General features: G+C 34.1%; 1 protein-coding gene across 1 annotated transcript in view; it reads left to right on the top strand.

Annotated features, from left to right (window-relative positions):
• The first annotated feature begins 1,847 nt into the window (after positions 1 to 1,847).
• LOC129242157 (mucin-2-like) overlaps positions 1,848 to 13,412 on the top strand; it is a 28,458-nt gene continuing 16,893 nt past the window's right edge. The window contains exon 1 of the mRNA XM_054878721.1: positions 1,848 to 1,905. Within this exon, the coding sequence (XP_054734696.1) occupies positions 1,848 to 1,905 (58 nt within the window). The remainder of the gene's footprint in view (positions 1,906 to 13,412) is intronic.

Genomic DNA, 13,412 nt, shown 5'->3' with positions numbered 1-13,412 from the left:
TCTTCAGCAAAGCAAAGTGTTGTTGCATTGAGCAGCACAGAAGCAGAATACGTTGCCCTCTCCGTAGCCGCAAAAGAAGCGGTGTACCTACGCAGATTGTTAGCTGAAATAAGATGGTCACAAGAAGAGCCAATGGTCATCTATGGCGACAACATAAGTGCACAGCATATTTCTACAAATCCTGTTCACCATAAACGTACAAAGCACATAGACATTAAGTATCATTTTATAAGAGAAAAAGTTGCAAATAACGAAATTGAACTAAAATATGTTTCCACAGATAAAAATGTTGCAGATGTATTAACTAAGAACTTATGTAAACAAAAGCATTGTTGCTTCGTAAAATTACTTGGTTTAAATTAAAATGTACTTAAAAAGTTATGTAAACAAAAGCATTGCAGACTACTTGATTCAAATTGAAATGTATTTTTAGTTCACGTACATATTAGCTTAAGAAAAAGTGTTAAAATTATAATTGTAAGCTCATGTACATCTGGCAATGCTTCTTTCATCAGTCTGTATTCAACCCTGCGTGGCTTCTCCGCGCTTTTATGTACTAGTAGTTAAGTTACTGCGAATAAACCAACACCGTCGGTTCATTGCGACTAAAATAAACCAACAAACTTATTCCCATGCCCAATACTAAATTAAAAAAAACTGTTTTTGAGTGGTGGAAATCTTCATTTTGTCCTTTACGCGCTTCATTACTTGTCTGTTTGTGTACTGCAGCTGTTGTGTAGTGCGCAAGTGTTAAATATAATTGACGTACGACGTGGTTTGCAAAATTTATAAATTTTCCATTAGTGTGATTAATATTGCGCCACCTTGCATCATATCTATGCAATCCATATTTACAGCAAAACTTGTAGCACACTTTCTCAATAAAACGATTTTTATTTTTATTTACTTGTTTTTTTTTACAACTAAAAACAACTTGAAATTAAGATCAAATATTTCCAGCTGCTTTGCATAAACTTGACTCACAAGCTGAACTCCTTTTTTCCTTTTCCAGTGCACTATTGTTCTCAACAACAATGCAGTTACCTCATTTCGCCCACATGTGCACATCCACATAATTTGTCGCCATGACTTATGGATGCCGGTGCATATTTACGGCATTTCTAATGCATTGCGGCACTCTGCTTTTTATGGCAAGCTCCTTTTTTGAACTCTACCTCGAATTTGTTTTGCATGTATTGTAATTTATGTCTATGCCTTTTCCTTCTTTTGTCCACTCTTTTGCATGCTTTATGACGGTCGTGTGTTTTTTACACTCGTTTGCATACTTTATATTTGCTGCAAACATTTGTCATCACAAATACGGGGAGTGTAAAAAACGTGCAAACGAAATTGGGGAACGGAAATAGTTTTGCAGGTGAATGAGATCTAAATGCATAGATATTGATGTTGAGCAACCTGACCTAGTTTTACTGTCGTGCATGTAAATTTGTTTTGTTGCTGTTTATATTTTTTATTTGAGCTTAAATTTATTCGCACAGTAAATGTTAATGGCATAGGCGCTACTGGTGCGCCACAGTATTAAAGGTTTTCTAATAGTTGCTTACAGCAGCCTAACAGAATGCATATATTTATTTGCATACAAAGTATGTACAAGGTGGCGCAAAATTAATCACTTATCGTAGGACTTATAATTTTTGCAAATGACTGCAGTATACAAACAGACAAGCAATGATGTCCGTGCAGATCAAAGTAAAGAGACCCAGCACTTAAAATATTTTTTTTTTATTAGTTTTGAGTGGCTAGAAAATTTTCTTCATCTTTAATATTTTTTTCTGACGGCTCTTTCCCCTTTACTCCTTATAAGAATAAGTTTTTTCTAGAAAAAAATGCGCAAGGTCGTTTTATACACCATCGTTTACAACAACAAAATCAATGCCGGTTCTGGTAAGTTGTAAATGTTTGTGGATAAGGAATTGGAAAACCTGCTCAATGGCATTTCATGCCAAGCCCCACTAAAAACTAGTTTCAGTCATTAGGAGTAACTTAACAAAAAGTTCTTCAAAACATGCTTCAAAACAAGAGCAATAAATTGGGTGTCGTATTAAGAGATTGTGAAATCCTTTTGGCACTAGTAGACCAACAAGCAGTGAAAAAAGGAATTTTTCATCAAACTAGCAAAAGAGATAAAAATAATAACCCATTGTAACCTAAAGTAAAAATAAACGTGTATTGAGCCACACAAACCTCAGCAATTCAGCGTCAGTGATCCAAATATTTTGCACATTACCGTCAGTGTTTTTAAAAATTGATTTATTTTTAGGCTTGAGCGTAATTATTCACCCCTCACCTCTCCAAACACAACCCTACCTGGCAGCCAGAAGGGCAATCGAACTCTCTCTTGCACGCCGATCGTTACCAGCCGGAAAGCTAAGAAGCTACAAGCAAAAAGCAAAAAGTAAAAGTACTGAAAACGTGAAACAGTGTTTAACAAGCGACCAGCTCAAATGGCCGAAAAAGGAAGGTTAAAAATCAAAATTACGTAAATTTATGTACTTCTGTGTGATGATAACTTACATACCAAAATAAACTATTGAATAAAATTGTTAACAATAAAACTAAAAATTTATCAACAATATTGAGATGTCGTAAAATTGAGACTTAATAAAAAATGTGGCATGGCGTTTTTTGAATTAAAATATCTCTGATTATTTGTAATAATTAAATAAAATCAATTTTTAATTTTTTAGTAAAATATACTCTAAACAATTTTTTTTTTACTCTCTTGTAATTTTTGTAAAAATCTGATACAAAAATAAAAACGGTTCACAATACAAAAAAATTTAATTTAAAAAACTACATATGTATTTTATCCAGAATAAATAAAAAATAAACATATTTAAAAATTTTAAAAAGAAGCGAAGGTATTTCACTTGAAGAAAATTTTACTTTTTAGAAAAATATACTTAATTTTTTTTTTAATTATTTAGGAAAAATATATTTCAAAAAACAATTTTTTGTAAGTTAAGCGGGAATTTTTTCTTTTGTCATTTTTGGAAAAATCTGATGTGCGAGGATTTTCAAAATATCAAAAAAAAAAATGTTTACAAATATAGAAAAATGTATTTAAGATACATATTTTATCCAAAATAATTAAAAGAAATGTACAATATATTAAAATGTTAAAAAGATCCGAAGATATTTCACTTAAAACGAAAAATTATTTTTTTAAGAAATATATGCTTAAAAACATTTTACTTTTAATTATTTAGAAAAAAATACTTGAAAAAAAATGTTTGTAAATTATTTAGGAAATATATAAAAATAATAAATATAAAAATAATAAAATAATATATATAAAAAAGATTTTTTGTAAGTTTTGTGGGAACGCTTTTTTTTGTCATTTTTTCAAAAAATCTGATGTACGGGGACTTTCAAAATGTACTAAAAAAATGTTTAACAATACAAACAAATTTCATTCAAAATATATATTTATCCGAACATATTAAAAAAATATATAGAAAAATGTTAAAAAGAACCGAAGATATTTCACTTAAAAAATTTAGTTTTTAAAAAAATATACTATATATTTATATTTTCTTTTTAATTATTAGGAAAATATATACTTCAAAAAAATTGTTTTGTAAATTTTGTGAGAAAATTTCTCTAAACATTTTTTGCGTCATATTCGAAAATATCTGAGGTGCGGTGATTTTCAAAATTTACAAAACAAATTGTTTAGCAATACAAAAAAATGTTATTTAAAAACATATTTTATCCAAAAAAGTTAAAAATTTTTTAAAAAGAATCGAAGATATAATATTTCACTTTTAAAAACACTATGTTAAAGTTTTCAACACTGAATTAATCTCAAAGCTATTAAATTTTTTCAAAACATTTTTGTTTACTTCTTTCTGCCTACTTCTTCTTCTGCCTACAAGTAAAGCAATTTTCAGAAAAATCGACGACAATGTGCAACATGCTTGTATCAATTGACATGCAATCACTCATCTGCAAGAATTCCAATTGCAAGGAAGCGGGACGACAGACAATATTTGGCAGGCAGACCTTGATTAGTTTTTGGAGACTAGGCGTTATTTTCCCTATATTTTTTATTTTAGACTGACTTGCACAGAAAGGCTGGAGTACTGTTAGCCATACGAGTAAGTAGTTTTAAAATGATGCCATTCAAATTGTGTATAAGGCTCAAATCAAGACTTAAAGAAAGGCTGCTTCACAGTATTGCTAGCGGAGTCAAAATATACTTAACAGTCAAAGAAAAAACTATGCTTGAATTTATAGGAAAAAATTATAAACACTCAGTGCTGGGCCAATCTATGTCATCTTACAGATTTATGTTTTTCTAGGTAAAACCATTGCACAATGGTTTTCGAAATTGGATGATATATAACATTTCCCCCTACAATAGGGGTAGGCATTCCAGTACTTCAGTCTTTTCCATATTTCGTATTTCTTCTTTCGTAATTGAAAGTAAAGTAAATGAAAGTACAACAGAATGGAAACCTTTGGATTTGTAAGCAAAAGGCATCCAAAAAATGTTTAAGTCAAGCTACAGGTTTAAGTGTTTCTTTACCAAGCATGGCCTCGAAGGTTTGCCAAGCGATGACTGCTATTAGATAACACTTTTTCTAGCATTTCATGGTCTCAAATTTATTCCCAAAAAGTGTTTACCTTTTAATTTAAGAGATCTTGCTTTCACATTTCTGCCCTTAGGCACCCCTGGTGTTGTCCGGCGCCATCTGACATGTTTTGTGGTAAAAAAGATGTTTTTGCATTAGTTCCTATATAATTTATGGCCTAGATAAAATACTTGGAAAGTACATAATCGAAAATACTTCGAACGAAAAAGTCTATTTATCATTATGGAGAATATTTTCAAAATCAATAAAACCGTTTTTAACCACCAATTTTTAATTTTCCATCGCTACGTCAGAAATATTAAACTCGTACATATAATAATCGGCTAAAGCTAGCCAATATTTCCACTCTTGCTAGATGTAGAAAAATGACGAAAAATATTTACTGCGAAACTGATTCAGAATCATTTTATAGCCCATAATTTCTATAGGCAATTAACCTTAATATTTGCTTCTCTGTTTTTCAACCATGTAAAGCAAATAAGGAAAACTAACCATTTCGATTCGTACGTTTAGACTTTACCTCTCATTTCAGCATATTCGATATACCAGGCACGCTTTATGCCATCAAGGAAACGATACTATCATGCCTCTAAATATTTATTTAGCTATTGAGTTTGTTCTGTAGCTGAATATTTTAAGACCCCTACGCTTAAAAAACTTCTACCATTCTCGACCCAGCACCCACGTGTCGGTTTGGCGAGGCAAGGACAATCGTATAGTCTTAATTATTATTATTATATTTCATAGTACACAGCGAAACCGGTACCAACCGAATTATAGTCACGCGAGGGGCTTGCAACTACTGCTAGAACATTTTAGTTAATTAGTGCCAGCAACCGCCATGCAATGCATTTTATTTGTATAGATGCAACACCCACTTGCTGGCCAATCTCTTTATATTTCTCAAAAAGAGCATACACGCAATGTAAAATAATATGAAATTATAAGAATATAACAACGAAAACAAATACAAAACAGTGCACTTAAATTATGCCTACACTCTAAAAAAAACGCCACTATACAGTAGCGACATGGCGTATGAGCAACCTTTTGTGTACTCGCTGCTCGGGAATGTTGAGAGCATTTTATGATGCCGCACTTGGAACTGGATGTGTGCACATGTATAGTTTAGCAATGCAACAGCAAGCGTGTGCACAACAAAAACAACAATATCAACAATCTTTACTACAGCGAAGTTTGTGAAATTTCTTTTCACAACGCAAAAATACAATGGCAAACAAAAGAAATTTATGCACTCACTTATGAATGTATGTAAGTAGTGTGAAGTGGCAGCATGAACTACTGCACACTACTGCTTGCCACACGCTGCAACACTTCTAATGCAACAGAGTATGGGTTGACATGTGTGTATGTGTGTGTGAGTGCATGTGAGCCGAGTATAAAAATGTGAACTTTTGCATTTGTGGCAGTGAAAAAATGTTGGCTGACACGCGCGAATTCACGAGCACGCTGCCAAAGGCCGACTACATGAATATGTGGGCAAGCAATGTAACAATAATAACAAATCAACAAACAAAACAAAGCATCAGCAATGGTTAAAGTGAGAAAGCACCGGCAAGTATAGGCGCATAAAAGCAATGAAAAGAAACGTATGAAATACTGTAACAATTGGTTTGAGTGCAAAATACTCGTATTTGAGTGAATTTCCATTTCAGCTTTTGTTATTTTAAGCAAATTCACTGAATTCTTCATATTTTTTGGCTTGCTGCGCAACTGCAACACATAAAAGTGGAAGCAGCAAATTGCAAGCAAAACATTGTTTTTGTACTTAGGTCGCTTACAAGTGGCAGCACATTTGCCACGTTGGTAAGTTCGTTCACTGCAATTCACACTGCATTTTTTACAGCTCGCATGCTTTCGTGACTTATTTATTTAATTTGCCTAGCATTGAGCTTGTGTTTGTGTGTGTGTTTCATAATAATTCACTCACTACCTTAACGACTTTTTCTGCTTTTTTCCTCAATTTTGTTCTTCTTTTTTTGGCTCTCTTTCTTCGCCTTTTATCATTTCCCAATTTACCCTGCCTGCTTTTCTTTCCAGGTTTATGGGCTGCTGATTTTTTTAGTGCCACATTTCGTAAGCCATATGGTATGTGGCATCCAACACATGTGCCACAAAATGACAACAGTAACACAAATGCAAAGATAACTTTTTTCACTGCTTTTGGTACTACGCGTAACTTCTGCTCTGTGGTTTATGCCACTTCTAACTCAACAAAAGTTGAATGTAGTTTGCCGAGCTACACATAGGGAATTGCTGGTGTCATGGACATCATTTTTTTATGCTGCCGCGTTTTCGTGTTTTCACAGCCTGCTTGCGCTGAGGGTTGCAAAAAGCAATGCACCATATTTCTAAAAGTTCTAGGAATTAAAAGAACCCAACGGTGTTAGCTAAAAAGCTCTTGGAGTTTTTCCATTGTTCTGTCGTAAAAACTTTTGGAAAAATAGATATGCGCATAAATATATGAAATATTACTATGCATCTGGGCATTTATGACTGAAAAATTCTAAAACTCTCCTTTAAAATTAATATACTTTGCTCTTTGGATTACTACTCTACAGATAATTCTAAGAAAAATGTGTATGCAGATGAAGCCGAAAAAAGGAGGTCGGAAATTAATTTTGAGCATGCACCTTTTTAATCGAAAAATTACCTCATTTCTGTTTGTGTGCTCGCGTTTAAGTGAATTGAGCTTAATTGCCTCACGCCTGTAAGTATGCAGAAAGTTGAGCTTTTGCTTGTTGCCGCGCCAGTCGGTGTAAATCAGAGCAAATTACCTTTCTAGCCAAACCCTAGTGCAAGCAATCGAAGCGCCGCTACACACTCGTCCATTAGTAAGCAGATGAACGGTATTTTTCACTGGTTCGCTGCACGTATTTGAGTATAACTCGAAAAGTTATGGGAGTACCACTAGCAAACTTTCAGCGTATAGTGGGAACAAAATTTGAGAAGTGATGCTTTTTGAACACTACAAAAAAAGGAGCTCGGAAAAACTTTTAATAAAAAAAAATATATTTTATTTTTTTCAAAACAATCTGAAATGTGCTGCTTTTCACAAACTACAAAAAAAAAATTCTGTAAAATTAAAAAACAAATTTTTAAAAGTTTTTAATAAAAACAATTCAATTTTTAAAAAGTTATTGAAAATTACAAAAAAGGGAGTTCGGAAAAAGTTTTACTGAACAAACATACCATTTTATTAAAAACAAAAAATCTGAGGAAGGTTTCTTTTCACAAACTACAAAAAAGACAATTCCGTAAACTTAAATATAAAAAATTGGAAAATTGTTAACAAAACAAAATTAAATTTTTTCCAAAAAAAAAATTAAAAATAAAATGAAAATTTATTTATATTTCATGTTAAAAAAATATTTTGTTTCTTAATTTTAGATCGTGCTTTATACGCTGAAATCAATTTAATGACCCCCCTTACAATATTTAGTATATTTATCATAATTTTATAACGAATCTTGAACAAAACTCTGGTCAAACTCAAGATTAGTTTCAATAAATCCCATAGGCAGTCAATTAATATCCTTTTATTTCTACGCACTTACAGTAAATTGTATAAATATATTAGTGATCATACAGTATTACCCTTAAATTACGCTCACGCAGCAAATAACACAAGAAAAAAGTGCGTCATTCATCTCTCGTGCGCATTTGGACGAGTTCGATTATTGACTCACTTATTTATTCATTAAATCAACAGCAGCAAAATATACAAATACTTATACTCATTTTCCGCCGCAGTCACTTGGCTGGCTGTTTAAATACAATGCACGCACAAGCGTTGATTTCCGTACACAAATACAAACACGCGTCTGTGTGCGCACATACATATCCGTAATTTCAGGCACTATAATGGACGCTACGTATACGCCACGTCGGTTAATTAATTAATTTCTTATTAAATCATTAAATAAAATTTATTTGTTAACAAATGCACACAAGTATAGTAGAGGATGTAATAATACGTTTCTACATAGGTACGTGCTGCCATGCTGAGTTCAAATTATGCTCATATCAGGCATTTAGCATATAACAGCAAATCCGGAAGCTATCAGCTGAATCAGATACTCATTCTGAGCCTTAGGGCATCTGTAGTGGTCAGATGGAAACAGCATCGATGTAAACTGTACATATTGTGTAATGTACATTTATCAAAATAATCAATAATTTTAATTTAATTTTCACGAAAGGTTGATCACTCGCCTAGCTAAGTAAACGTTTTACCTATCATTCGCTAAGCATCACTAGAAAATTATTGAAATCTACAGACAATCATATTCGTATTAGAACAGTGAATGTTTCGCACCCTAGAGCGCCAATCTTGGATGAATGGTGATATTGAGATGTAAAGGGTGATCAATTTAGAGGTATCGGATTTTAAATTGAAATTAAATAATGAAAATTCAAGTTGATTAGGCAAATTTATTATTTAGCAATATTAGCTTCCAATGTCTCAATCGAACCGAGTGTATCCACAAAGCATTTCGACTATACATACCCCCACAAATAAGAGTCCAAAGATATGATATGAGGCAATCTTGGTGGTCAATCCACTGGTCCGAGATAAGAGATAAACCGATCACCGAAACGATGACGCAGTAAATTCATTGTTCCCGTCTTGTTGGAACCAAATGTTTTGGAGATCACGGACTGCAATTTTCAGCACTAAAAAGTTGTTTATCATGGCGCGATAGCATTGTCATTCACTGTTGCATTGACTCCAGCCTCGTCTTTGAAGAAATATGGGCCGATGATAACTTCAGCCTATAGGTCGCACCAATCGGTTGTTTTGAATGAATGTAACGGCTGTTCTTGAATGGCCACGGGTTGCTCTTTAGCCCCAATATGACAATTTTGCTTATTGACGTAGCCATTAAGCCAAAAATGAGCCTCATCGGGAAACACATAAGTTGACATGACAGGTGCGATGAACACTTTTCACAAAGCGTCGATTTTCGTAATGCAATTGTACGATTTGTAAACGTTGTTAAGGCGTAAGTCTTTCCATGATGAAATGCCAATGAATATTGAAAAAAATTGTGTATTTAGTTTAACAGTACTGACGCGTGGTCTGTCAAAAAAAAACATATTTGATAAAGCCACTCCACTCTGATCCCCCTTTATGTACTCTACGATTAGCAAATATCAGACACTAAAATGTTACTCCTGATACTGAGCGTACCTGTAGGTACTGTTTTTTGATACTAGGATGAGCTTTTGCATATATTTGCTAAAATTAGCAACATCAGCACTAGACCACCTGCTTTGCTTTATTTTCTCAATTTATGTGAAATTTAGTTGTCAAGAAAAAATTAGTGGCAAATCAATTTAGCTCTCAATTTGTTTTAACTTTCATGCCTTATTTCATGGAGAAGGATAAATCGCCATTAGGTATACTGCATTCGGGTTAAACTGATTTGGTTTTTGATAGTTTAGCTCAGCGTATGTGCATATTTTACGGATGGCTCCCAGCAATAAAATGGCCTACTTAATTTGTAAACATCACACCCATTTTATGGGTCAGATAATCACACCAAATACACATTTCCTGTGTTCCAACGGACAATAAACAGTATCCACGAATGCAAATGATACGATGTTTGTAGAGATCTGGTTCAATTCATGGTACGTTTTATTCGTTTTGTCTTTCATCATAAATTTGGGAGCTCAGCCTTTTGTATTAGGTTGTAACATCAAAGGAATGTATACAGTTTTAGAATTTTCTTAACAGAAATATTAAGTTTTCATTGCGACTAGATAGAAAATATTTAAAATAAACGAGCAATTTGTAGTGAGTTTGTGTAAAACAAATTAGTATTGAGATACTCTACTTAAATATTATGGACCTAGTCTTGTGGCTTTTTGCGCTTAGGCATTCTTCTCTATTTATTTATGTGAGCAAGGATGGAGGCAGTCTCTCTTTATGAGAATTGACTACCTTCTTTATTGTGTCTGGAACTGAATCAGGTGCGGCATCGCGTTCAAGATGAGCACTACGGATATGCAAAGGGGCACCATCGGCACATTTTAGCACTTTATTCTGAAACCGTTTGAATTAGTTGAATGTTACTTTGGCTGGAACAACCAGATATCTGAGCGTCGTAAATTCACACAGGTTTTTGTATTTTTTGTACGAAATTACCTTGTTTCAGGTAAATAGTGATGTTTACTTACGCATAATCCAACATATATTTCTATATTTTAATTTAAACTTCTCTTTGTTCTTTACGTGTTCGCTCCATCGACCTTAGCATCCAATGTCATGCCTTAGTGCTTTGCTGCATCTGAGTATGGAATTTGTGTGCCATTTATGTATATAGGAAGGTATTGTATTTTTTTGTATGCCTTTCTTTCATTAAGTTGAATATGCCATTTCTTGGTCCAGTCGTAAATGTTGTTCATGGCGGTTTGCTATTGCGAGGTCGATTCGTTTGCATGGGACTAAGTGGCAACTGAGTAGCAAATACCTCTTTCGACGAACAAAACTAACAATTTGCAAGCCTCTAATCAAGCGGAGAAGCTTGAACGCTGACAATATCCAATGAGGCGTCGCTTCGCGTATTTGAGAGAAAGACCTTCAGATTATTTTTGGACCTTTGCACGTTGGCAATGGCGAATATCACAGGCGACGGAATGATCTGTATGAGCTTTACGGCGACTTAGACATACATTTGGAAAAAATCAGAAAAAATGTAAATGCTGAACAAAAAATTTGAATAAAATGTGAATTCAAAAAAATGGTTTTATTTAATAATATAAACATTAAGTTACAAACACAAGGAGATGAAAGATTTGACTTGATATTGGCTTGCCCAACTGGCGTTGGTTAGCACGAGAAAGACCGGCAGGCAGGGTTTGTTAAACTCGGCCAAAATCGCGTAAAAGATTATCACACCAATCAAGAAGAAGAATAATTCTACCAAAAATAAATTGCTTCTTCTTAAGCTTCGTGAGCACGAAGTGTTTTTTAGATTGCTCGCTGAGTTTCTTTCTTTAATTTTTCAAAAGCGTCTCGAGATTTTCGAAAAAATTGGTTTTCTTGTCCTTTTTTGTAGTTATTGCCGAAAAATTCTCCAGATTTCGTTTATGATTTTGTATGGTTAACCTTTTTCCTTTAATCGAATACCGTGATTTGATGATATCTCAAAAATTACAATATAAAAGAACTCGAGATTTTCGGACCCAGCAACCAAATCTGCATAGGAAGGGGGTGCTCTCGTTTGTGGATAAAAAATCATAAAATATTTGGTAACCAGATTGATTGACACAGAATGTGCTATCGGCAAATCCCTCCGAGACTGGCATTGTCCTCTTCACCAGAAGAAGGAAGCTTGATGGACTCGTTCTGCCTAAGCTAAAAGGAGTGACAATCCAGCAATCCAAAAAAATTAAATATCTTCGAGTAATCCTCGATATTAAACTTCTCTGGAAATCACACGTTGAAACAAAGACATCCAAAGCATTGCCAGCCTTCTGGCAGTGCAAGAGTGTTTTCGGAAAAACATGGGGTCTTTCTTCTAGCAAGGTCCTATGGATCTTCACGGCTATGATAAGACCTATTATCACTTATGTGGAAGTCACGAGGACCTTATCGAGACTACAACGCACTTTGGCCATCTGTTGCACCGGAGCTCTTCCGACTACTTCACCACTAGATGTGTTCATGCAAGGAGAGGCCTTGAAGGTCATCTGCAGGCTGAAATACAATGGGAATTGGTTCGGCATTGGACAACAGAGAAGGCATGGACATCGATCCAACGATTCTCTCCATGCCCCTTGACTCCATGCCATCAAGAGTCGTACTTGAAAAGAGATACAGTGTGATGCTGCCAGAGGCTCAGTTGTGGTCAAACTCAGAAAATGAGCCCGGCAAACACTGTTTTCAAGGAGCATGGCTCCGGCTCTGGGGTCGACGTAGAATTCAGCGGGACAAACGGCACATCTGTGTTTCAAGCGGAGGTGTATGCTGTCCCAAAAAAACAAATAAAAAATACACCTCTTTAGATTCTAGGTGTGTATCGCTCTCATATTATGATAACCTTTGTGGGCAAGTTTCTTGGAACAAACTCCCAGTTTTAGTTATGAAAATCACTTAAGTTTCATGTCTTAGTATTCGAGCTAACCTTTTAGGATCAGATGTTGTAAGGCAATGTTAGAAGCTTGCATTTAACTGCAAAATTGAATAATCTGGCCACTGGTCAGTCAAGAGGAAAATTAATAATAATAATAGCAGTTATTGCGCCAGAGTTATGTAAACACGTCCTGCATAAAATCAGTCAAACAGAATCAGAAATAAACCATCAGCATTGCTCACTTTTTATTTCTCATTTTGCCACTGTTAAATTTGCATATTTCGTAAATGAATGCAATAAAATTTTATGTAGCGGAAGCCATATTTGTTTACATTATATACAATATTTTTAAATATAAATTCTGGATAAAATAATAGTTAAATATTTGGATGTGTGCATATGCGTACATGCATGTATGTTCACCCTTCCGAAAATTGCAAAAACAACACCAGCATTGAACTGATGCACTGTTGATGTTAAACCCTTTCAAATATTACTCGTTTTTATATATGTAGGAGACCCTTTATAAATATTACTTTTTCTTCCCGGTCCTTTAATTTTTTTTCATTTTCTTTTTATGGTTTCCATACAACCGCTATCAGCAATTAAAATGTGTTTCAGCGCATTTACGCGCAACGTGCATGGATATATCATTTTAACTCTTTCTTTTGGAATTTATTCAGTGCTC

Source organism: Anastrepha obliqua, chromosome 3 (assembly GCF_027943255.1).
Source record: "Anastrepha obliqua isolate idAnaObli1 chromosome 3, idAnaObli1_1.0, whole genome shotgun sequence".
Taxonomy (NCBI): domain Eukaryota; kingdom Metazoa; phylum Arthropoda; class Insecta; order Diptera; family Tephritidae; genus Anastrepha; species Anastrepha obliqua.
The sequence above is the reverse complement of the archived record's forward strand: the minus strand, read 5'-3'. Positions and strand labels throughout refer to the sequence as shown.